A 26,485-nucleotide genomic window follows, 5' to 3' on the forward strand; every position below is an offset into this window, starting at 1 on the left:
ACTTAAGCAAGAATTCTTGTTAATAGAATTGCACAACTAGACCACTTTCACCAGAGATGCTTATGAAAGGAGGGACAAAACATTAGCTGCTGTGTCTTTTAACTCTTGGGAATTTTGGTGATCCAAATGACACCACTAGTTCAGAAGATAATGATGGCCTTGCCTACCTTTTCTTTTTCTTTTTCTTTTTTGACAAGAATGATCAATATCATTGAATTAAAGAGGATTAACATCCATGGGGAGGAGCTGTTCCAGTTCAGCTGGAACCGAGTACATCCAAGACGGATTAACAGCAATAAGATCATGTTTGTTAAGCCAATCAGCCATGGACAAGCCCCACAAGAAAGAAAGAAAGAAAAAAAAAAAAAAAAAGCAGAAAGCAAGTTTTTTTAGCTAAATTCCTGATATCCTGCACAATGGAAATTATGTATCCTATCTTTCAAGGAACATCCCTGAGAGCCATAAGAGGTGAAGCGCAAATAATATTCCTGGTTCCTGCATCAATTACAGCACCTGCACACTGTTTCTGCTCACAAAAGCCAGTTCGCTGTGCCAGTTACTGCATCAGAGTTAACTTTGATAATGTCTGGGAGATGGGCTTGCCTTCTTCGGTGCTGAATATTGCCATTTAATTGAATTACTACCTGCTAGTGAGTATTCTGGAAAGATGTGTAACTTTGTTGACTGAAATCAGTGGCCACAAGGATAAATGGGAAAGCTCTTTAAAAGGGTGGGACATCTTTAGCTATAGATAAAGGGCCACATGGAAGAAGGTTGAAGTCAAATATGTCTGATTGGCTAAAGCAGCTTTGTTAAAAACAATAATATTTTTTAAAAAGTTTTAAAAGCTGTTTTTAAGAAGAAACTAATAATGCTCTTTTTTTTTTCAAAATTGTGAGTTTGACAAAAACAGTTTCTAAAAGAAATTTTATAAAAAGCAAAAGAAAATCAATTTGTTAAAACAAAAAATTCAAACCTAAATCCACAGCAATCCCGATTGTTAACGATGTTACATTGAAGATGGTCGATTGATAGCTGAACTGTTTTCATCTTACCAACTAAAGCTCTATGGGTAGTGAAAGTGTGACGTACAGTCACTAAAGAATAAAAATAGAAATGGTAATGGAGATTAACTGGTGCAACCAGGTCTTGTCCACTCTCCTATTTAGCTGTTTTCAAATGGCAAACTATTTTCATTAAAAAAAAAAAAAGGGAAGATGAAGAAAGAGCATTGTAATTCCACTACTATACCTTGCAATCTAAACCATTTAAGCAGAAAGGGAGCATCACCAAACATTAGACTGTCAAAGCATTCAACCATACAAACATTTCTACATCACTAAAGCCTAGGGGGTTAACATTTTTACATGAACTGGGGAACTAAACACATCAACCAGAGACCATGTCAGACACAAAACTCTTTACACAGACCTGGAGTTGAAAAAGGAGGCCAGGAAACAACTACTGACCAGACATGAATGACATTGCTCGTCTAAATTCTAAAGACTTGAGCGCCGAATCAGGGAAGTGATTTTTGTTTGGTAAAAATAATCCACCTTTGTGAGGTAGCAAGACCTGTCGGTTGCTCATAAAACCGCCTTCACCAGCTATTGGTGATCCAACTTCTTTCCTACTCTTCACATATTTAAAGAACTCCGCAACTTGGCGGGCATAGCTGTCAACACGGAGAAAATGGAAAATATTTTAGTTTAACAGCACACAAGCTTTGAGAATCAATGCATAAACACAAACATCACCAGTGAAAACTTATAGATATAGCATGCAGTAAACAATTATCAACAAATTGATAGAACATGCATTTGGAGAGCACCCAAGTTGGTACATGCCAGCATTTTCTGAAAGCACTAGGCATCAGATACTAGCAATACATTCAGACAACCAACTTTCTAATTCACATTAAACCAATGCATTGGAGATGATGAGGCAAAAAAGTGCCCAAGTAGAACCATTGGAAGGACCAGGTCAATACTAACCTAACACGAAAGCACCAAACATTAAAATTCTTGATTAGTGACTGCTAACCAACAAAGTCAATGGCCTTTTTAATACATAAAACTATTATAGATATTACAGAATCAACTAAACACTTCTATTAGAATATGAAAACGTTTCCCCAGTGGAGAACAATATATTCAAGCATGAGCAAACGAAAATGATCACGCATGAAGAGAACGTGTTCCCTCTATATTATGGTGAACTAGACAAGCCTAGAAGGCGATAAATAATGCAGATTAAATCCACCATCTTTGAAATCAGCGTCACCAGTCCAATGTTTCTTGGATTTCATTAATGGCTAGATTCAGTATGCAGTCGTGTCAGATTTTTTACAAAATCACATGCTTTGAAATCTACTGAACCAAAAATAAATAAATTAATAAATAAGAATTCTGAACAGAAATTGAACCAATGAATCATATGCATAATGTAATAAGAACTTGACCAATATAAGTTAAAAAAGAATAAAGAAATAAATCTTAATTCTGCTTATAAGAGAAGATAATTAGATGAGGATCTGCTATCTTACTGCTCCTTTGCTTCAATATCTCTGCTGAAATCAATATTGGCTTCACAGTCAAGAACCAATGCAGGCACCTGCACATTACCAAAGAAATGTAAGCCATGGTCTTTAAAATTATGTGAATTGAGCAGGAAAAGATTTTCTGTCATTCTGAGTGTGTGAGATACCTTTTGAATACTTGAATGCATATGATCCCCGTCCAAACAAAACACACGATCTCTTATATCAGGATGCACAGAGTTATCCAGTTGATCGGGCAGTTTACTGATAGATAATACTCCATGATTACCAGTTTGGAAAGGGAAAAGCCAGCTCTCGTGCTTTTCATGCAAGTCACGGAGATAGTCTAGGCTGACTCCACCTTCTTCTGCTCTCTTCCGTAGCTTCATTCTCTTGTGGCAAGTATCAGGGCTGGCTCTAAGATAGATAAAACCATCAGGAACGAGACCAGGCAAAACTGACACAACTGGATCAAACCATGAGTCATAGATGCTGATCTCCATTTCATTCATCCACTTTGCTTCATGCACAGCTCGTACAAAGACCTTTACCAAGAAGCAATCAGATTAAAAAGTATTAGCCGTTAAATCAAGTTTTTGTTCCTCAAGGATAAGATCACCAATAGAAAAGCAAGTTTTTAAGTCCACATATGATTGCCATTAAACTTCATATTATGTAAAATAGAATTGTAAATTCATCTTAATTTTCATAGGAAGGTAACAGACCTGGGCATGCCTTCAACCTTGAGAGTAGAATAAAAGGCATAAAGTAGTGATCCTTTAAACAATTACAGTGATCATAAATTCTGTCAGTTTTAGAACTTCATATTTTGGAAGACCTGCAAAATGACAGGAACTTACCATTCTGTCACTGAAAACACTCCTCTCCATCAACCTGAGTGGCTTCACTCCAGCAGATGACTCTCTCTCCTGCATCACCCTTGTGACAAAGACATAATTCTGAAAGGTATAAGCATACCTATTTGGATCAGCATAGAAAGCATCCAGTATATTGAAGTGGTCAGGTCCAATATCCTGCCACTTATCAATTGGTTCTGGCACCACTTCAACAAGGTCACGTAGTTCAATTGTATCACTAACTATTCTCTGAAGAAATGTTGTCTTTCCAACACTAATATTTCCCTCAACACAAAATGTAATTCGGTCCTTAGGTGAAGGTTTGACGTCTGTGCTTACATCTTTCAACTCTTCATCCACACTCTCTTTAATGAATACTGTAATGCTCTCAGCATGATTTCGGTGAATAATTCCTACAGAACTCTGTAAATACTCAACCATCGTCTCATTAGCTTTCCCGAGAAACTGCAAAAAGGTGAAACAGAAAATGTGTTAGTATAGAGTCAATGAAACAGACCTGCTTAACCATGCAGCAAAGCTAGTTAGTTTAGTATACTCAGCACAAACAAAGCTTTAGTTAATATATGAAAAATGCCAATCACGCTAAGGAACAAGTGTAAAGTACAAGTCATTTAGCCAAGAAAAAATCAGAGCAAATCTTTTGAAAACAAAAAAGAAAAAACAAAATTAACCCTTACCCAAAGGGCCCCTATGCTTTACTCATATTCTAAGTAACACAACTAACCACATTCCACCTGCATTTATGCACATGGTCATAATAAAAGCAAAAGGAAAAAAGAAAACCTTATCCTTATAGAACTGCTTAAGCTCAGCCATCCCTCTAAACCCTTTCTCCACCAACTTCCTCAAATTCTTAGGACCAACTCCTGGAATTGTCAACAAATCTGCATTTGCATTATTCTCTATCACTTCTCCTCCTCCTCTCTGCCTCCTATTATTCACCCTCACCGTTCCCTTCTCCTCGGCTTTTCCTCCTTTCTCCTCCACCCCACCATCTGAACTCTTCAACCCCTCAACTGCCGCCTCCGTCGCCGCAGCAGCTGCAGCTTCTGTCTTGGTATGGTACCAGGCGGGCCGGGCCACAACCCAGGCCCGAAACGGAACTTTTAGTCCTCTGTTTTCAGTTGCACAGCGGCACACACTTGAAGTGACCGTGGGTCTGATATTGGGCTTTCTAGCTACACAAGAACCAGCACCGCCGTTGCCGACGGCCCCAGAAACAGGTGCAGCCGTCGGCATTGAGAGAGAAGAAAAGGGTTTATGAGAAAAAGAGAAAAAGGGGGTTTTGGGTTTAACAGAAGAAGACCCAATAGAGAGAAAGTTAGAATATGAAGTGGGTTTATCTCTAAAATTGGAAAACTTAAAACTCGAAGAACAAGTGCTAACAACACCAGTGCAAAGGAGTGGGCTTGAAGGGCTCTTCTGCAACAATTTCTGCATCACTACTTACTATTAGCATCTCACTTCTCTTCTCTTCCCTTCTGTTCACAGACAAAGTTTACTTTGAAAATGAAGAGACATAGGAGGCGGGAAGATAAAGATTTTCTATGACAGAAAAATAGGGTTTTGAGAAATTTAGGGTGTTTTTCTATTTTTTGTTTTTTGTTTTTAATAAATTGTTGGGGTTTCACAAGGTAATATAAAATGGTCAGGGTTTTGGGGACGTTTTTAAGAAAGAGCAGAGTAAAATTTGGCCAGGAGACAGACAGAAAGCTATTATCGGGTTACGAGACAGTGACAAAGATTTTTCAACACCCATTTGAAAATTTTTAAAAGAAAACAGAGAGAGAGAGAGAGAACGTACGGTGTCGTATTTCTTGTTATGTTTATCCTACACCTTGTCTTTTGTAGTTGATTAACATTATCTCTTGTAATTATTTCATATATAAAATTTCTAATATTTTTAAATAGTATTAGCTTATATATATATATTTGGAGAAAGAATTTTTTGTTATTTTATTTATAGTGAGAATAAAGTTTAGTTTTATTATCCATTTAGTTATATTTATCTTATATTTTAGAAATTTATATAAACATTTAATTCTTTTCTAAATAGATATTATGAAATTCTAACACTAGTAAAATTGTTAAGAGTAAATATGGATTTAGTCCTACAAGTTATTTATTTTTTCCTATACTCTCAAAAGAGAGAATTACAATAAAAGTTCAAATATGGATAAAATATATATTTTTATCTTTAAAATTTTACTAATTTAATTTCTAACAGCTTTCAATTGTTTTTGTTTTTAATCATTTCATAATTATTTTTGGCCTACAACACTTCATGACTTTTGTTTTTAATCATTTCATAATTTATATTATTAATATATTTTATTTTTGTATATAATATTTTATATTATTATATTATGAAAAATTATATATAAATAAATAAAATATAAAAATACATGTATAAAAGATAGAAATTAAGAGTTTGTGTGGGTTAAAGAAGATTAAAAAATGTTAGAGATTAAATTGGTAGAGTTTAAAGATTAAATTAATTATTAAGCCATTCTGATTCTTATTTGACAAATACTATGCTAGTGAAGGATTGGTATATCATACACCCGAGACCATAAGTATCATGCGCTCAAGACTAAAACACATGTATATTATTGAAAATAAAACTAGATATGTGTTTTGATAAATTATAAAATTATGGCTTGTTTGGTTAGATATTAATTGACATTTTATATCATTAAATGACTAATAAATTAAAAAATAAAAATAAATTAACACTACAAATTTAAATCTATTACAAAATAGACGAATCAATATAGCATAATGTCTCATCCTTTAATTTAATATTATATTATTATTAAAAAATTATTATATCTTTATTTCAAATTTTATAATTTACTATTTTATATTTCTTGTATACTACAACATTAAATTTATTTTTAAGAATATGTTAATTATTTTATAAAAAATACTAAATATTAAAATAATAGAAATTTTTATCAATATAATTAAAAGTAAATATAAAAAAATAATTTTAACATTTTTTTCTCCAAATATTATCATTATGGTTTAAATTTACAAAATGCATTATAGGTTTATATAGATTCATTACATGTAAATCAAAGGTTATAAGTTATAGACTAAAAAATCATAAATTAAAAATAAATTTATATATTATGAACAAGTTTATCAATAAAAAATTAATAAATATACATTTCATATTTAATGAATTTTGCACTAATAATAGATGAATATATAAATTATAAGTAATGAACTTAAAATTTATGTTTAATAGACCTAGTACTGATAATATATGAATATACAATTTATAAGTAATGAATCTAAAATTTATGTTGAATGAACCTGACACAAATAATAAGAGAATATATACTTTTGTAACTAATAAATAACATATTCACATGTTAAGAACATGTTCATAAGTAAAAGTTAATGGATATACACTTTATATATAAAGAATCTTATACTAAAAATATATGAATATACAATTTATAAGTAATGAACCTAAAATTTATGTTTAATTAATCTGACACTAATAACAAATGAATTTAATATTTATAAGTGATGAATCTAAAGTCCATATTTAATGAACCTAACACTAATAATAAATGAATATATACTTTATAAATAATGAATATACCGTATGTGTATAGAACAAATCAGTATTCATAGATTAAAGAACAACATGTTGATTATCTATAAAATAAAAGTTTATTAAATATATACTTGAGATTCATTTAATATATTACACATGTTAATATCTATAGAATAGTCATTTAATCTCCATTAGCTATTTCTTTCTATAATTAAGCTTATTAAATATTTTATTAATCTAAATAAAATATTAAAAAAAATATTAGTTAATAAGAATATACACTTTATAAGTGATGAATCTAAATTTATGTTTAATAATAAATGAACATACACTTTATAAGTAATAAATATACAGTTATGCATAAAACAAATTGTCACGACCCACTCTGAGGGCCCGTGACCGGCACTAGGGAATGGGTAGGCTTAAGGCCACCGAAACCCGTAGTAAGCCTTACCAACCCGCAAATCCATATATACAATTAACTAAATATAAAGTAGTTATAATTGTCTTGCATAATACATTATCATACTACCAACAAGAGTCAAAATAGTTATATAAATTTTAAAATTTCCTACTGCGGATACTCTAGAGTAAAAAAGACAAGTATATAAGTACAAGATAATTACAAAAGTCAAGAAGAAGAAGTCGGACTGTCGAGATGTCTTGGCGAAAGTCTTTAATCACACCGAAGAATTTACAACTGAGACTGTCAGTCTCGAGAGTGAGTCAAAATCAAATAATCTAAGGACTTTTGCAACCTTCACATGATATATTAATTATTCAAAACAATATACCAATTTCTGAATATAATTGCAGTCATAATATAAAATCATACACCATAATAATAAAATGATAAAAGGAGAGAGTGTAAATAAATAAAGACATTTTCACTTTCACGGGACGTGTGGCTAAGTAGAACCCTAACCCCAAATTCTAACAGCCATTTTGGCTCTCTTAATCCAAATAAGACTGGCGTCCCGAGAGCAATGCTCGACCAGGGACCTTACCTCCAGTCTGGTCACTTAAATATCCAAATAAGCCGGCGCCCCGAGAGCAATGCTCGACCAAGGACCTTACCTCCGGCAATTTACACAAATCAGCCCAGAGAGCCATGCTCGACCAGGGCAAACCCATAAATATCTTATTACATGTCCATGATCATTACCGGTGCGCACGCGGTCCTGATGTAACCCATCAGGCGGCATGTTCTACAAGCCACATTTCCCAATTCGCAATCATCACATATAATAAATATCATTATCTGATGAACTCATCCAACACATATCGAAATAAAAATTAAAGATTTAAGATAAAACAACGTGCAATTTGTGAGGGAAAAAAAAATAACGTTTGTCTTATTATAACATACTAATAATAATATTTATATTATTTCAAATATTAATAATCAAGTGAAATCATTTATTTTGCGATACTAATAATCATATTGAGCACAAATTCTAAATAGCATATTAAAATCAGACTAGCAATAGCGCAAAGATTAAATGACTTTAACTCACAGATTTGATGCGTTCCACAGTCCGCTCCTACGCCTCGGGTGGAGCTGGCGGGAAGGCTGAATTATCTAATAACAAAAGACATACAATTAATAGACATTCGAAAATTCTTCCTAAACTTAGACCCTAAGGTCGACTGCCTAGAATTTAATTGGACTCGAGGATTCTGCCAAAAATTTGACAGGACCTCCCCTAAATTACGGATATTTACCTCCCGTAAAACGGGTCCAGGACCTGCCAAAAACATATCAGACATGCTGGAATTTAATAACAGGAGCCGGGCCACAAGAACTTCACTAATATTTTCCCGACTCCAAAACACCACAACCCAAACAATTTAAGTTGATTTATTTTTAAACTACCCAACACAAGCAATTAATAGCCTCAATAACTTTCTAATATTATAACAAAATTTTTCAAAGTCTAATAAAATTATACCGAGTTAACAATTAAAATATTCCGCGTCGAATTCAAATCCGGGCGCCGAAGCTCAAGTTGCGAGGAGTCCGGAAGTACAAGAGTTTTGGCCTAGGAAAGTGGGCCGGAAGGCGGCGGATCGGGGGCCGAAAAGTCACGCTCACGCGACAATTCCCATGGTCACGGCAAGGATTTTCCAACGAAGGAGGGTGGCTTCCAGGGTTTTCGGGGGTGGGAGTCCGATCCGGCGTCGATCGAAACAAGCGGCAAGAGGCGAGCCTCACCTTCTACCAACGAGGAGAGGAAAATGGCGATAAGCGGTGGTAGCTTGGCGGCTCGCAGGTGACGGAAACATGAGGCAACGGTGGCTGCCGGAGGGAGAAGGAAAAAGAGGAGAAGGAGAGGGGAAGGGGAGGGAAAAGAGAGAGAGGGAGGAGAAAAACGATTTTTGTATATATAAATATTTAGCAAGGGTGTTACATTCTACCCCCCTTAGAAAAAAAAATTCGACCTCGAATTTTAAACCATGGCCCACTTAGGATTGAAATAAATGAGGGTAGAGGCTTTTCATTTCCTGCTCGGTTTCCCAGGTACACTCTTCAGACAAATGATTCCGCCACAAAACTTTGACCATCGGAATAATTTTTGAGCGCAGTATCCACAATCATTTGCTCCTCGTAAGTCAAATCTTCACCAACTTCCATATTTTGTGGTTGTAACACATGCGAAGGGTCTGAAATATACTTTCTTAACATCGATATGTGGAATACCGGGATGCACGTCGCGAGAAGTTCGGTGGCAAGTCTAGTTTGTATGCCACATCTCCACCGCTTAATAATCTCAAAGGGTCCCACATAACGAGGTGCCAATTTGCCCTTCTTGCCGAACCGCAACACACCACGCATAGGAGACACCTTCAAGAATACATATTCCCAACACTGAATTCCACGTGCTTCCGGCTTTGGATCCGTATAACTTTTCCCGCCTACTAAAAGCTCTTGATCGCTCATGAATAGCGAATCTTTTAAAGTGATCGAACCAATTCCGATCCTGCTAACTTCCGTTCACCAACTTCTTCCCAACATACGGGGGATCTACACTTAGACCATACAAGGCCTCGAAGGTGCCATTTTGATACTTGCATGATAAATTTGTTATTATACGCGAATTCGACCAACGGTAGATACCAATCCCATTGACCACCAAAGTCTATCACGCACATCCAAAGCATATCCTCTAAAGTCTGAATAGTCCTTTCTGATTGTCCGTCCGTCTGAGGATGGAAGGCCGTACTAAAGTCCAACCTGGTACCAAGTTCCTCTTGCAACTTTTTCCAAAACCTTGAAGTAAATTGCGGCCCCCTGTCAGACACTATGGAAACCGGGACGGCCGTGAAGTGACAATCCTTTCCAGATACACTCTTGCATACTTAGCTACAGAATAGGTAGTCTTTACTGGAAGAAAATGCGCTGACTTAGTCAATCGATCCACAATTACCCAGATGGAGTCATAACCAGCAGAAGTCTTGGGTAAGCCTGATACAAAATCCATAGTAATCCTTTCCCATTTCCACTCTGGTATAGGAAGCGGTTGCGATAAACCGACCGATGCTCTAATTTAACCTGTTGACACGTCAGACATTTGGAGACAAACTCTGCTACATCTCTCTTCATCCCGCTCCACCAATAATTTCCTTTCAAATCATGGTACATCTTTGTGGAGCCCGGATGCACGCTGTAAGTTGTACAATGAGCTTCTTCTAAGATCTCTTTCCTGAGATTATCCACATCGGGAACACACAGCCTAGAGCCCATCATGAGGGTGCAATCATCATTTATAACAAAGTTATTAGCTCGACCCTGCTGCACATCTTCCAAGATTTCGCAACTGTGGGTCCCGATTCGAGCCATCCCGACTACGACAAGGACCTAACCCTGAAATGTGCTAACAACACACCCGATTCTAATATCTCCACCTGTAACCCTTGATCATACAGTTCATGCAACTCTCTAACCAGCGATCTCTTCTCTACACTGACATGAGCAAGACTACCTACCGACTTCCTGCTCAAAGCATCAGCCACAACATTCGCATTACCCGGGTGGTAGAGAATATTACAATCATAGTCCTTGGAAGCTCTAACCACCTTCTCCGCCTCAGGTTCAAATCATACGTTGGAAAATATACTTTAAGCTTTTATGATCCGTATAAATCTCGCACGTCTCTCCATAGAGATAGTGCCTCCAAATCTTTAATGCAAAAATTACTGCTGCCATCTCCAAATCGTGGGTCGGGTAATTTTGTTCATGCTTCTTCAATTATCTAGACGCATAAGCTATTACCTTTCTATTTTGCATCAGAACACAACCCAAACCCACTCTAGAAGTGTCGCAATACACCGTGAATCCACCAGTCCCAGAAGGTAAGGTCAACATCAGAGCTGAAGTCAAACAGTCCTTCAACTTTTGAAAGCTTCTCTCACGCGTCCCACTAAAACTGACATTTTCCGAGTCAACTTAGTCAAAGGCTGCTATCCTCGAAAAGTCTTGCACAAATCGACGGTAGTAGCACATCAACCCTAGAAAGCTACGGTTGGCCTCTGCCAATCGATCCGCCTCCACTTTCTTAGGGTCCACTTGAATACCCTCTTTAGACACTATGTGCCCCAGAAAAGCAACGCTTTCCAACCAGAACTCGCACTTGGAGAACTTAGCGTACAATTGATGCTCCCTCAAAGTCTGAAGTACTATCCTCAAGTGCCACGCGTGCTCCTCTTCGCTTTTGGAATAAACCAAGATATCATCAATGAATACGATGAAAAACGATCCGAAATTCCTTGAACACTCGATTCATCAAATCCATAAAAGCCGCAGGGGTATTAGTGAGTCCAAACGACATCACCAGAAACTCATAATGCCTATAACGCGTCCTGAACGCCGTCTTTGGCACATCTTCACCACAGATCCTTAACTGGTGATACCCTGATCGTAGATCAATCTTGGAGAAATACACCACTCCCCGGTCGAATAGGTCATCGATGCGAGGGAAGCGGATCTACGAATCGTCGCCTTATTTAGTTCTTAGGTAATCGATGCAAAGACGCGAAGGTGCCATCCTTCTTCTTTCTGAGCGAGCAGGAGCACCCCAAGGAGACGTACTAGGTCTAATGAAACCCTTATCTAGGAGGTCTTGCAATTTCTCCTTTAGCTCTCTTAACTCGGCCGGTGCCATTCGATAGGGCGGCAAAGAGATAGGTGTTGTGCCGGTATCACGTCGATCTGAATTCTATCTCTCATTGGGCGGCAATCCAGGTAGTTCTTCTGGAAATACATCAGGAAACTCGCAAACCACCGGAACGTCTTCGATGCAACCTTTCCTTGCAGAGGTATCCCTAACCAAAGCCAAATATCCCTGACATCCGCAGCGAAGCATCCGCCTAGCTGTAATCGCCGACACGAGATTCGTGGGAGAAGGTATCTGCTCACCTTTAAAATAGAACTCTGAGTCTCCAGGAATTCGAAAAGTCACTTGTTTCTCCCGGCAGTCCAACATGGCGAAATGCAAAGCTAACCAATCCATTCCCAAAATCACATCAAAATCCATCACATCTAAAAGAATTAGGTCAGCAACCAAATCTCGACCCTCAACAGACACCGGACACGACGGATACACGACATCGGTCTCTAAGGCCTCACTTAACCGACATCGGACTGGGAGCCTAACGGTACGGACATCCAATCTTAAGGCAAAACTAGGCGATACGAAGAATGGGTAGCCCCGGTCTAACAAAACTCTAGCCTCGAATGACAAACAAGAATAGTACACGACACCGCATTTGAGGCTCGCGCATCTTGAGGAGTAAGGGTAAACACTCTAGCTTGCCCCCGACTGTTGTTGAGACCACGAAGCTCGACCTTGAACCACCCCCGGCCTCCTGAAGATCTACCTCCAAAACTACGGCCCTGCTGGCCAACAAACTGAGATCCATCTTGAAAATGTTCCGGGGTTGCAGGAAAAGCTGGTCGGGTCGCACTAGCGGACGAGCCTTGCGGAAAAGCTGGTCGACCGAAATAGCGAGGACACTCTCGAGCCATATGTCCCATCTCACCACACCTAAAACAGGCTCCACTGGACGTTAGGCACGGTCCCTGATGTGACCTGCCACACATCCGACAAGTGCTGGCCCCAGAACTAGTGCTGCTGAAACCCGAACTCTGCCTACTACCACTGAAGCCCTGACCAGGTCTGAATCCTCGGCTACTCCTCCGATTACGCCTACCCTTTCTGTGGATGCGGTGACTTCTCTGCACGGCCTGCTGGTCGGTACCTCCAGAGTAACTTCCACTACCATAGTATGGCACGACAGGCTGCGCACTGGACTGACCCACAACCCTGGTTTTCTTCTTCCTACAATTGTCAGTCCCTTGACTAAACCCTAGTAGCGTCATCTCCATCTGCCTCGCCATGTCAGTAACTTCTAGGAAGCTACTCCTCCTAGATTGAACCAAGGAAATAAACTCTGGGCCGAGCCCTGAAATGTATTCTTGTTCTTCCGCTCCTCGATCCCCACAAAGTATAAGGTGCATACCTACTCGGTGAACAAATTGCACGGTGTATTCGACCACAAATGATTCTCCCTTAACTAACCTTTCAAACCTCTCCTGTACTCCGCCTTTGAAAGGGATGAAGTACTCTTCGAATCTGTCTCTGAATTGCCTCCACGACAACCCATCCAGAAAGGGGCGGATATAATCTCTAAACCACTGGGATGCTATTCCCTTCAAGAAAAACCCGACCATCTCGATGGTCCTCATGTCAGAACAGTGCAAATCGGACGCCCTCTTTTCAACCTCATCCAAAAAGTCCAGGAGGGTCTCCGGTATCCCATCAAACTCCACAGTCTTAACTTGGTATACTCGGACATAGGGACATCGTCCGGATTCTATCTAGGACCCACTAGCACGGCTTCGACCCTCTGAAAGGCTAGCAAGCGCTCTAGGGCCTCTACATCCCGGTCATCTTGGACACAAAAGCCTCCACTGGGATTTCACCAAGCACCATGTACCTCCGAGCCTCGCCTGATCCGGTTGGGCACCGAGGCCTACCCTCGCCTTCCGGTACCATGGGGTTTGGGTCCGGGAGGAGCCGTCTGAGAAAACTCATCTTCGCCTTCCGGGCCGATCTGCGGTCGCTTGGGTTCTCGGCATTGGCAAGAGCTGAAAATGAACAACAAGCTATTAACCCAACAGACTCTCTAACGATAGCGCAGATACTATAATCAACGAAACATGCAAGGGCATACTCAATTTATCCTAGTTTCCGCAGTAGTTTAGAAAGCTAACCTAGGTCGAAGGAAAAACTAAACCTAAGCTCTGATACCAACTTTGTCACGACCCACTCTGAGGGCCCGTGACCGGCACTAGGGAATGGGTAGGCTTAAGGCCACCGAAACCCGTAGTAAGCCTTACCAACCCGCAAATCTATATATACAATTAACCAAATATAAAGTAGTCATAATTGTCTTGCATAATACATCATCATACTACCAACAAGAGTCAGAATAGTTATATAAATTTTAAAATTTCCTACTACGGATACTCTAGAGTAAAAATGACAAGTATATAAGTACAAGATAATTACAAAAGTCCGAAGAAGAAGAAGTCGGACTGTCGAATGTGCGAAGGCGAAAGTCTTTAACTGTCACCTGAAAGAATTTACAACTGAGACTGTCAGTCTCGAGAGTGAGTCAAAATCAAATAATCTAAGGACTTTTGCAACCTTCACATGATATATTAATTATTCAAAACAATATACCAATTTCTGAATATAATTGCAGTCATAATATAAAATCATACACCATAATAATAAAATGATAAAAGGAGAGAGTGTAAATAAATAAAGACATTTTCACTTTCACGGGACATGTGGCTAAGTAGAACCCTAACCCCAAATTCTAACAGCCGTTTTGGCTCTCTTAATCCAAATAAGACTGGCGCCCCGAGAGCAATGCTCGACCAGGGACCTTACCTCCAGTCTGGTCACTTAAATATCCAAATAAGCCGGCGCCCCGAGAGCAATGCTCGACCAGGGACCTTACCTCCGGTAATTTACACAAATCAGCCCAGAGAGCCATGCTCGACCAGGGCAAACCCATAAATATCTTATTACATGTCCATGATCATTCTGCGCCGCGATCACGATGTAACGCATCGGTGGCATGTTCTACAAGCCACATTTCCCAATTCGCAATCATCACATATAATAAATATCATTATCTGATGAACTCATCCAACACATATCGAAATAAAGATTAAAGATTTAAGATAAAACAACGTGCAATTTGTGAGGGGAAAAATAATAACGTTTGTCTTATTATAACATACTAATAATAATATTTATATTATTTCAAATATTAATAATCAAGTGAAATCATTTATTTTGCGATACTAATAATCATATTAAGCACAAATTCTAAATAGCATATTAAAATCAGACTAGCAATAGCGCAAAGATTAAATGACTTTAACTCACAGATTTGATGCGTTCCACAGTCCGCTCCTACGCCTCGGGTGGAGCTGGCGGGAAGGCTGAATTATCTAATAACAAAAGACATACAATTAATAGACATTCGAAAATTCTTCCTAAACTTAGACCCTAAGGTCATTTGCCTAGAATTTAATTGGACTCGAGGATTACCGAAAATTTGACAGGACCTCCCTAAATTACGGATATTTACCTCACCGTAAAGCGGGTCGGGACACATAAAAACATATCGGACATGCTTTGGAATTTAATAACAGGAGGGCCACAAGAACTGCACTAATATTTTCCCGACTCTAAAACACCACAACCCAAACAATTTAAGTTGATTTATTTTTAAACTACCCAACACAAGCAATTAATAGCCTTAATAACTTTCTAATATTATAATAAAAATTTTCAGAGTCTAATAAAATTATACCGAGTTAACAATTAAAATATTCCGCGCGTCCAGAAAACACTGGGGTCCGGGCCCCGCCAGCGGTGTCGAATTCAAATCCGGAAGCGCCTACGCGAAGCTCAAGTTGCGAGGAGTCCAGAAGTACAAGAGTTTTGGCCGGAAGGCGGCGATCGGGGCCGGAAAGTCGCTGCTCACGCGACACTTCCCATGGCTGCCGGCAAGGATTTTCCAACGAAGGAGGGTGGCTTCCGGGGTTTTCGGGGGTGGGGAGTCCGATCCCGGCGTCTGATCGCCGAAAACAAGCCGGCAAGAGGCCGAACGGCGAAGACAGCTCCCTACCTTCGGCCAACGTCGGCGGTAGCGGAGAGGAAAGACGCTGGCGATAGCGGCGGCAGCTTGGCGGCTCGCAGGCGACGGAAACGTGAGGCAACGGTGGCTGCCGGAGGGAGAAGGAAAAAGAGGAGAAGGAGAGGGGAAGGGGAGGGAAAAGAGAGAGAGGGAGGAGAAAAACGATTTTTGTATATATAAATATTTAGCAAGGGTGTTACACAAATCAATATTGATAGTTTAAAAAATTCACAAGTTCATTATCCATAAACTACAAGTTCATCAAATGTACATTTGAGGTTTATTTAATATAGTACACATATTAATATATATAAAATAGTCACTTAATCTCAATTAGCTATTTATTTTTTTCATAATTAAACTTATTAAATATTTTCTTAATCTAAATAAAATACTAAAAAATCATTAATTAGTATAGAATAAATCGAGTAACTATTAATAAAAATTTAAATAAAAAATAATCAATTATTAATAAAAAAAATTTATTTAAAATTTAATACTTAATGAAATTATTAATTTATCAAATCTCAAAAATAAATATTATATTTTAAACTTTATAATTAATTAATTTGTAACATATAACTATTTCATCATCCAAAACACTATATAAAAAAAAGTTATATATAATTAAAGAAATAACTAAATAAAATTTTGAAAAATAAAAATTATGCACACATAAAATGATTTAAGATTCACAGTACTGTGTAAGCCTGAGTCATGATATAATTTACCGCTAGTGAACTATTACATGATTAATAGAAAAAGAAATAACAACCATCACATAATTATAGCCGTCTGATTGAAATGCATCCTTCTGAGATATGTTGTGTCGGACTTGATTAAATCCATTACTTGTATTCTATTTTTTTTCTCTATTAAACTAAATTAGTGGTCGTACAGTCTGTAATTCAACTTTTCAAGTTTCTAATTCGACACGTCATCATAAAATCAGTGGGTTACATTACTTTGGTCTGATGACATCGGTTTCTCTGTATTTCACTAGATACTCACCCCTGTATGTCCTGCTATTATTATTATATTAATTAATATAAAATTTATAAATTAAACTTAATAAATTTTTAATATTATTTATAATTTTTTAAAAAAGAATCAAATTAAAAATTAGAAAATTTAAGTCCACGTGGCCAAGATAATGATGGCCATAAAAATCTAAAAGTTTCACGTGCTTAAATTTCATAACTATTAAATTTGTGGGCTTGGCTTTTGGACTTATTCTATAGAGTAAAAGTTTCACGTGCTTAAAAAACTATTAAATTTTTTTTTTCTTCGCTCAATTTGCTTTTTTCGAATATAGTTATTTATTAAATGAACATAATAAATTAAGAATAACAATTTTAATCTATTATGTGGAATATAAATCTTTTTAAAAATCTAAGAGTGAAAGGGTGAAAAATAATTTTCAACATAATATAAATCTAAATTCTCTTTTTGTTCTTTTTTTCTTGTGTGGTTGTGTATTATTTTAAATATAAATATATCTAAGCATTTTATATTTATTAGCGTTACGAATATCTTGTGAATTTTGCAACAACAACAAAGAAATATTGATGTGGTTAAATAACCATTTTAAATTTTCTAAGTAGCTCATGTTAAATTTTTATCAATTGTATTTATAAGATGAATTATAAATAATATCTTATTTTCTAATTAGAATAAAATATGATATTTTTTAAATAAGCAATAAAATCAAGGTTATGTGAAAGATATAATTTTTAAGATAAATAACTATTGTCCATTTATAATATCAGCATATACTATTTATAAATAAATACAAAATAAATTATTAGTAAGAGAAAATTATTTAAATTAGTTTAAATTTAATTTTTCATCTTATAATAAAACACAAAATTTAATTTGTCTATAATATATTTACTTTATCTAGTTAATCTTAAATGTAATGTAAGCCTGAGACCTGAGACCTTTGTAATTACAAAATATGTTTTTATTAATTTGTTATTATTTGGTATACAAATAGAGATTTTAAAAATAACAAATCAGACCCAACCGATATTATATTATGGGCATGAGCCTTTAGTCACCCAACCAATTGAGGTGATGATGACATGGAGCCTCGTTCATAAGCGAATCTATTAGTCGGTTGCTCTCTCTTATCACATGTTGTATTTTTAGTTATCATTATCTGTCCATACAAACGACGGCACATTTAGATTAAATTTGAGAATGATACTGTACAATTTTATCAATGTATTTTTAAGAATATATATCTATCATAACTGGACCACCTTTTAATTTTGTTATATTATGAATTTAATCTCCATATTTCAAACTCTTATGTATGAATGCTTATTTTTAAAAGGTGTGTGCGGCAATTCGGATGCACAGTCAAATATCTTTAGTGATTATAGTATTGTAAAGTTTTTCAATCTAATTGAAATTACGCTAACTAGTTATAGAGACCAGTGTCGAGATAAGAGTCGCCACCTGGGTAACGGAGCACTTTTGCTAATGAGTGACGTTTCTCGATTCCATAAAAAAACTTACATCACAAATTCAAAAATGGATCCAGAAGCCAATTTCTTCATTTGTGTATATCCGTCTTTAATTTTATTGTTTAACAAATCATTCCCAATAAACATAAAAAGTTCATATGCAGACATACCAAATAACACACATAATTTATTTAGGTCCAATTCATTTTATTTAAGCTCTACCCATATTAGAGTTGTTAATCTAACTCACTAATTAATTATGTATATAGCTCACTTGATCTAGCCCAATTATAAGTTATGCTTTTGATTTCCAACCTTTAGGCCTAATGGACTACTTATTATAATGAAGTCCGTTCTCTGTGAACTTATTTCTAACATAGCCTAATGCTAGCTAAAACACGGCAAAGCCCTTAAATCTATTTTAGTTTTAGAGTTAACCCAATTAATATTTATTAAACCAATGGAATATAGTTTTCATGTCAGGTCTAATTTTAACCTAAAATTTATATGTTTATTTATTAATTAGACAATCATATTATAATTATTTATTATACATCAGGCCATGAAATAACCAAAAATAAAAAGTAGAAATATAAACATAACTATTACAACCCAACTCATAGCTAAATTTATAAAAGAAAAGCCCTAAAATTTAATACAATATAAAAAACCACTAAAGTTACAATAAAACTCGTAAAAAGTCAAAAAAATTGGGACAAATGGGTGTAGAGCCGATCGACATTAGGCATTGAGCTGATCGGCTCTAGGGTATCTAGGTAGGCTTTTTTGACTTTCAGTATATTCCTCGCGTCCTTAGAGCCGATTTTAACATGCACAGAAGATGAAAAATAATTAGAATGTGAAAGAAATAAAATAAAAACAACAAAAATCATTCGATTGAATTAGAAACTCTAAAACTAATACAAAACCCTAGAAACTTAAAAAAATAGTAAACAAATATGGCAGATTAATCATATAATTATAATAAACATATTTAATTATAGAATTATAATCAAAATATAAATCTAATCATTAATCATGTGCATGTGTTTAATAACATTCAAAATCCTAATATTGGCAAAATTATCATATTCAAAACCCCAGTGTTCTTATTATCATAATTTAAAACTCAATAAACTAATAATGTGCATATCCATAAGAAATCCTAATCTAATCATATAAAATCAACCCTAATCATGTTTCTAAGAAAAATATTAAAAAAATCAGTTTAGGATGATGTTGATGATGATGGATACATATTTGGAGGAATACTCAGGTTGTCACCGTAGTTGATGGTTCTGCGAGTCTTAGGTAATGAAGATGCAGTTGAATCGAAAACTAGTTGGGAATCTAGTGCTGGATCTAGTATTGTCGACTTATAAAAAAATATTTATTTTTTTTAAACTAGTTCTTTTTTTAGTTGCTTTCTTTCTTAGTGATCTAAACCCTCCGCTAGTATTGAACGATAGTTCTTTTTTCAAATCAATATTAGCTTGTCTTCTTCTTTCTCCGATTGTTCTCTAGTTTTTTCTTGTCCCTGTAACCCTAGATATCTCTTTCTATTTATAGAGATAGGGTTTTAAAAGAAACCCTAAAGGAACCACAATCTTAGTGATGTATGTAATTATTATATATATTTGAGTTGACTTTTAATGAATTTTAGCTAAATAAATATTATTAGTTAGTTAGAATTTTAGTTCGGTTAGAAATATTTTAGTTTAGAGTTTTAATTAGAATTTATTATTTCTAGTTTGATTTTAGCCTAATTAAGTGTTCTATTTAAGTACTAATTAGTATTTTTCCTTTTATAGGTATTTTTATTTAAGAAGCATAATGGATTAGAGCGATATGGCCGTGATATGAGCATGCTAGTGCTTGTGTCATCCGCTAGAAGAAGAGATTTCAGAAACACGACCATACTGAGGCCATGCTGAAAAGAAATTATGTAACACGAGCATAACATGGCCGTGTCAAAAGAAAGAAAATTCTCTATTCAAAATGGACTTTAGAATTCAAGAGCAAATAGATTTTATTCAAGCTTTTCCTATAAAAGGGATATAACAAATCATACTAAGGATGGGGTTGGACAAGAAAACAAGTTCTAAACGGAGATTGAAGGAGAAATTGTGCAAGAGTCTAGAGTTTTATCTTTTTTATCTTTAATTCTTTAATTATGTTTATGCTATTGCCACAACTATGTGCGACTAAACTTCTTTTAGAGTTTAGGACATGAGTAGCTATTCCATGATGTGATTGAACATGTTTCTTTTATTAATTTGATTTTCAATTAATTCTACGAGTCGTGCTTATTTTATGTTTTCATTCTTGGCTAGCTTGATTGCATGTTTATGGCTATATTAACCAACAAGAGTTAGAGAGATTTACCAGCATAAGACTCATAAGACTTAGAATCACTTGACTACGAGAATAGGCGGGCTCTTGGAGGTAAAATAATTGTTAAGGAGCTTAATGAGTATTGATTAACTTTTTAATCACGGGAATAGGTGAAACTTTAATCTTAACATGTTAATTGAGCTCGAGAGGGTCTTTAGGTATTTTAGAACAACCCTTAACTGAAGTCATGGTATTTAATAATCTAGGTGTTTATGATTAGATTGAAATTTTAAATTTAAATTATTTGATTTTCTTATAGTTTTAATTACTTAGATTTATATTTTATTTGTTTAATCACCTTTATTTGATTTGCTAGCTAAAATTATAAGTAGGAATATTACTACTCAATGTATAATCCTCGAGGGAATTGATAATTCTTTATACTACAATTTACGGTCCGTACATTTGCGGGTTTAAAAAACACACTTAAACTTTTTTTAAGAATAAATTGATAAAATATCCAATATTAATTTTTTAAAATTTAAATAAATATCATTAAAAATTTATAATTATTGTTAATTACTTTCTAGAATTTGTATCTAGACGTAAAAACATCAAGAAAAAATGACGTCGAATGAAAAAATCCAAATTGTCTTTGTGTAAAACCGATTGGCTCTACGCTGAGCCGATTTGTTCTGTATATGGAAGTTTGATAAAAATTTGCACTTAAGTCTCTAGATTTATAAAATTTATCATTTTGACCCTCGAACTTTATTTTTCTTGACAATTAACTCCAAATTAATTTTAAAATGGATTAACCTCAACTCTAGTCTCGGATTCGCCCATCCTTCGTCTCTTGAGGCTCGAGAAGTCAATAACTTTCATCATAGAGTTTTATGTAATTATCTTAATATCTAGACCTGAAAAATGGGTGTTGACAAAAAGCACGACACTCTCAATAACTAATAGGTATTATTAAACTTAGTACTATTTAATCATCTAATTAATTGTTTTCAATAGACTGCAATATCTCAATAATAGATATGAAAAAATTGTTTCAACACTTATTATTTATGTGATGCAAATCATGTGTTATTTGAGTGCATGTTAGTGCAAGGAAAGTGTGAGCTTCTAAGGTGCATTTCTTGCTGTTTGTTTTGGGAACTTAGCATTTTCATGCTGGTGAACAAATTGGGCTTCTTGTAGTGTAATAATATGGGCTCAGCATTTTTATTTCCCGCTGGGTGCATTTCTGATTAAAAGTACAAGCCTAAGAAGAAAAGAAAAGGGAAAAAATATCTAAAAAGAGCCCAAAATTATGTAGTTCACTAGAAACAAAAATTAAAAAAAAAAAAAATTAGAGCTATTTTTTTATGAATTTTTTTTTGTTTTATTTATTATTTATTGAAAAAAGGCTCTTTTTTTTTCTTATCTAAGGTATAATTTATTGTTAGACCGGCCCAGACTCGATTATACTTCCATAGATTTTCCTTTAAAAAGCAACCACTAAAGAAGAATAAATGTTGAACTTCTCCATCATTCTTACACAACATATAAACATGGCAAAAGGTACAAACAGGTCCTTGAATTTTTGGTCCACGTGCTAAACTTTAAAGAAACTAAATCACACTTAAAATTTTCATCTTTGCTCAACTAATAATAATAGTATTAATTTTTTTAATAAAAGTGAAGAAAAAATTATCAATTTATGATCTATACTCGTTAAAAAGCAAAACTGATATTCTTTTAAGTCAAAAAAAATAAATTAAAAATAATTAAAACGGTTCTATTTAACACCTAAAGCTAACCGATTCCCATATCTTTACACGGTAAAAAAGTCAAAATTAGTTTTAAGAAATATATAATTATTTTATGTTTAAGATTGTAGAAATATAATTAAGCTATTATAAAGTTTAAAGATCTAATTACGCTTTGAATTCACATACTTATCTATATCTTTTGCCTATAAATATTATTAGACACTAGAGTTCATGTTCAATCTCATTTTAAATTATGAAACCTGCACGAATAAATTTCAAATTTTTATTAATAATTATAATAAGAAAATATTTAATTATTTTTGAAATTAGTTCTTTCACTTTAATATGCCTTAATTGATTTAATTTTCATATAATTCCTAATTACAATGTACAAAATTTCTTCATAAGACTCATATTTTACTTGCTTCAAGAAAAGAAAAGAAAACATTTTATCACATTTCAAAGCTAAATAAATTACCTATAGCATGAATTGAGATATACATCTAAACTAATAATGCTTCAAATAATAGGAAATTAGTAATAAACTTCTAAGTACAGGAATTAACACATACACATAAGTGTCTAGAATTTCCTTAAGCTGAAAATTTAAATCCCATTCCAAAAAAAAAGCTTGAATTCTAACTCTAATTATGCATACAATAATATAGAAATATAAAATTATATCATTTTTCAAAAATTCTGAAATTCTATCATTAAATTTGAACTTTAATTAGTGAAAACAAGCAAGAAGCAAAAAAAAAAAAAAAAAAAAGGAAAGGAAAAGAAAAGAAAATCTTCTAATTAATTAAATTGGTGAGAAAAAGGCCAATAAATTAGGTACATTGGGAGGGTGAATTTAATAAATTAAAATTTAAAAGGGATGGGTGGAATTAAACATTATGTAACTTTCTTTCCCCAACAGCTTTCCTTTTCTCTGCCACATCAGATCTGCTCAGTCTTTATCTTAACAAATAAAGAAACTTCCTTTTCTCTATCTCTTTTTCTTAGGAAAATTAGATCAGAAAAGAAAAGAAAAAAGAAGAGAAAATCTTATGAAAAGGATTGTAAAAAGAAAATATAAAAAAGTCTAATAATAAAAAGACAAAGTTAGTTGCCGTCTATAACGTCACAGTACATACCAAAGTTACCAACTTCCACCCGCCAATTTGGTTTGCAGCTGTTTTTTTTCTTTTTATTTAAGATTTCACACATTCCCTTGGCCAGTTTTTCTTCCTTCTTTTTAAAAAAAAAATAATAAAATAAAATCTGTAATCGAACCTGTATTATTATTTTAAATTGTTGTATTAATGAGACCGTCGGTCTAATCGGTCAGATAAATTTTTTTATAATTATAAAATTAAATTAATTCAAATAATTAATTTTTTATTAAATTTATGATCTTATTGATTAAATTCTTGAAGCTTCGGCCTATTTTTTAAAATATTACTCATGTAAATATTTTTTCATCCTTATCTTAAAGAAAAAATTAATTATATAGTTATATGTTAATATATAATTAATAATATGTATCCATTGTATTTCTTTTTATCTTTATTTTTTTTTAACTATAAAACACTATAACTCTTTTCTTTTTATTTTCTACTATAGAAATGATAATATATAAGTGAATGGTAGTTGGAGATTTCTGTATTTTTTTATAAAATACAAGAACGAGACAATCGACCTAATAGTTTTTTTCTATAATATACTCCGTTGATTTAATAAGTGAAAATCTCAGCAGATATGAAAAATTATCTAATTTAGAACTAAATCTATACTGAGTTAATCTAAAGATTCAAACTCATATTAAATTGAGCTGTTTGATATTGTTTTCTATTTTTTTATGAAATAAATCTCAATCAAGCATTTTCATAAAGTTCCGTCTAATTTCTACTTTCATTTCTTCATTATATTATATACATTTCGTAATAAAATAAAATAAAAGAGATTGAGAGACACTATGCACGTTACTTATCTTTTATCTTTTGTGAAATTAAAATAACAAAAGCATGACTAATTAGGAAATAAATGACGATAATTCTTTTGTATTATAATATGAAGTTTGGTAGCCTAATATTATGTTCCTCTTGCTTTTCTTTTTTTTTATAACATATTGCTATATGCATTTAATTTATTACTTGAATTAAGATGATATTAAATTTTTATATTATTCTAATATATTATAGGTGTACGGTACTATATGAATTTATAAAAATTGATATTATTTTAGTTTTAATAATTTATTAACATAATTAAATATTATATTGATTAGTTATATATAATACTTAATTATCAAAAATTAAGATATTTATACTTATTCTGACACTGAATCTGTTCTAATATATAAAAATTATTTTTCCTTTTGCGTGTGTGTGAATAATTCATTTAAATAAAATATATGACCAAATATGTGTCTAAATTTTATTTAATTTTTTAATTATTTTTTTCTTTTTAGCAAATGCAGAATCTAAACGTGTAGGAGGTGGATGAGACATTCACAAGTCCTTTTCGTTTGAACAAAGAGAATTAACGGATTTAATTTTTCTAAAGTTGAATATTAAGATACTACTTTTTTTTATAATTGAACGGTCAAATTAAAACTTCAAAAGAAATAATAATAATAATAATAATAATAATAATAATAATAAAATATTGGGAGCACATATACATAATCGTAATCACAAATTAATTAACTAGCTAAATGGCAATATTGAAGGTCTCTTTTTCTTCCCCTTAATCTAAACCCAACAAGCAATGAGATAAGCATTTTAATTAATTACAAAAAAAAAAAAAATTTAATTTCCACGTCATCATCATAAGTAATTAGGTGGATATGTTATCAAATATCCAAAAATTGGTGGTTGACATTTTTGTTTTTGTTTTTATTTAATTGTGGGGTATAAATATATATTAAACAAATTTTGAAGGTGTAAATGACGTGGGTATTTCTAGTGCCCATGATGGAATCATGTGTCAAATTGATGAAAATCAAGAAGAAGCAAAGGAAATTTTAATTCCTTGTAATCCTAATATTTGTAAGATAGCCATTTGGAAAAAGAATTTATTTCCATGATACTAAAAAATTAATCTAATTTAAACTTTTGTGATTACATATATTTATTTTCTAATTAGAGTTACTTCTATGATTATAATGCATAATTAAAATATAAGCTCTTTCTCAAATTCATTAATTACTTACGTTCATTAAATTACTTGCAAAACTCAAACAAAAAGTCTAAAATTGAAAAAAAAAAGTTAAATTATATAACAATAACTGTACAAACTATTAGCAAATAAAATATTATATCATTTCAATTGCTTTTATATAGGGGTAGTCTATTTATTATATCATCACATTCCTATATCATGATTTAAAATAGATTTTTTCAAGTTGCCGAAGAAGAAAGATAGGTTCAAATTTAAAATTTTATTCAAATTAAAATACAACACACTAAATTTATAGTGGTAGTTCGAAATCTCTTAATATTAAAGACCTAAATAATCTCTCCATCACCGGTTTTATTTATAAAGCTAATTCTCTCCAACCTCTCAATAAAATTTACAACTATATTTATTCATAAATTTAGATATTCGCTCGGTCTGCTCAACTTCATTCAAGAATTTCCGAACTTGAATATCCATTTTTTACTTTAAACCCACCCAAATTTGAACTCACAAAAACCTAATTATTTTTTGGGAGGACTTAGCAATGC

The 26,485-nt window shown here is 33.6% G+C and overlaps 2 protein-coding genes across 2 annotated transcripts; both read right to left on the reverse strand.

Annotated features, from left to right (window-relative positions):
- Window positions 1–1,218: 1,218 nt before the first annotated feature.
- LOC8262709 lies at window positions 1,219–5,166 on the reverse strand. The gene is made up of 5 exons (XM_002526766.4): window positions 4,201–5,166; window positions 3,400–3,861; window positions 2,707–3,084; window positions 2,546–2,613; window positions 1,219–1,675 (listed from the first exon to the last, which is right to left on the reverse strand). Exons 1-5 carry the CDS (start codon window positions 4,855–4,857, stop codon window positions 1,462–1,464), a joined length of 1,779 nt encoding a protein of 592 aa, XP_002526812.2. The 5' UTR covers window positions 4,858–5,166; the 3' UTR covers window positions 1,219–1,461.
- Window positions 5,167–9,518: 4,352 nt separating this feature from the next.
- LOC125369241 lies at window positions 9,519–9,929 on the reverse strand. The gene has a single exon (XM_048371248.1). It carries the CDS (start codon window positions 9,927–9,929, stop codon window positions 9,519–9,521), a length of 411 nt encoding a protein of 136 aa, XP_048227205.1.
- Window positions 9,930–26,485: the final 16,556 nt, after the last annotated feature.

Source organism: Ricinus communis, chromosome 2, assembly GCF_019578655.1.
Source record: "Ricinus communis isolate WT05 ecotype wild-type chromosome 2, ASM1957865v1, whole genome shotgun sequence".
In the NCBI taxonomy this organism is placed as follows: Eukaryota; Viridiplantae; Streptophyta; class Magnoliopsida; order Malpighiales; family Euphorbiaceae; genus Ricinus; species Ricinus communis.

Excerpts from the sequence above, each read along its gene's own strand:
- LOC8262709 (XM_002526766.4), bottom strand. The coding sequence starts at position 4,857 with ATGCAGAAATTGTTGCAGAAGAGCCCTTCAAGCCCACTCCTTTGCACT. Across the intron at positions 3,085-3,399 it reads GTGTTTTCAGTGACAGAATG|GTCTTTGTACGAGCTGTGCA; the intron begins GTAAGTTCCTGT and ends TTCTTGGTAAAG. Across the intron at positions 1,676-2,545 it reads GATATTGAAGCAAAGGAGCA|CTATGCCCGCCAAGTTGCGG; the intron begins GTAAGATAGCAG and ends CCGTGTTGACAG.
- LOC125369241 (XM_048371248.1), bottom strand. The coding sequence starts at position 9,929 with ATGAGCGATCAAGAGCTTTTAGTAGGCGGGAAAAGTTATACGGATCCA.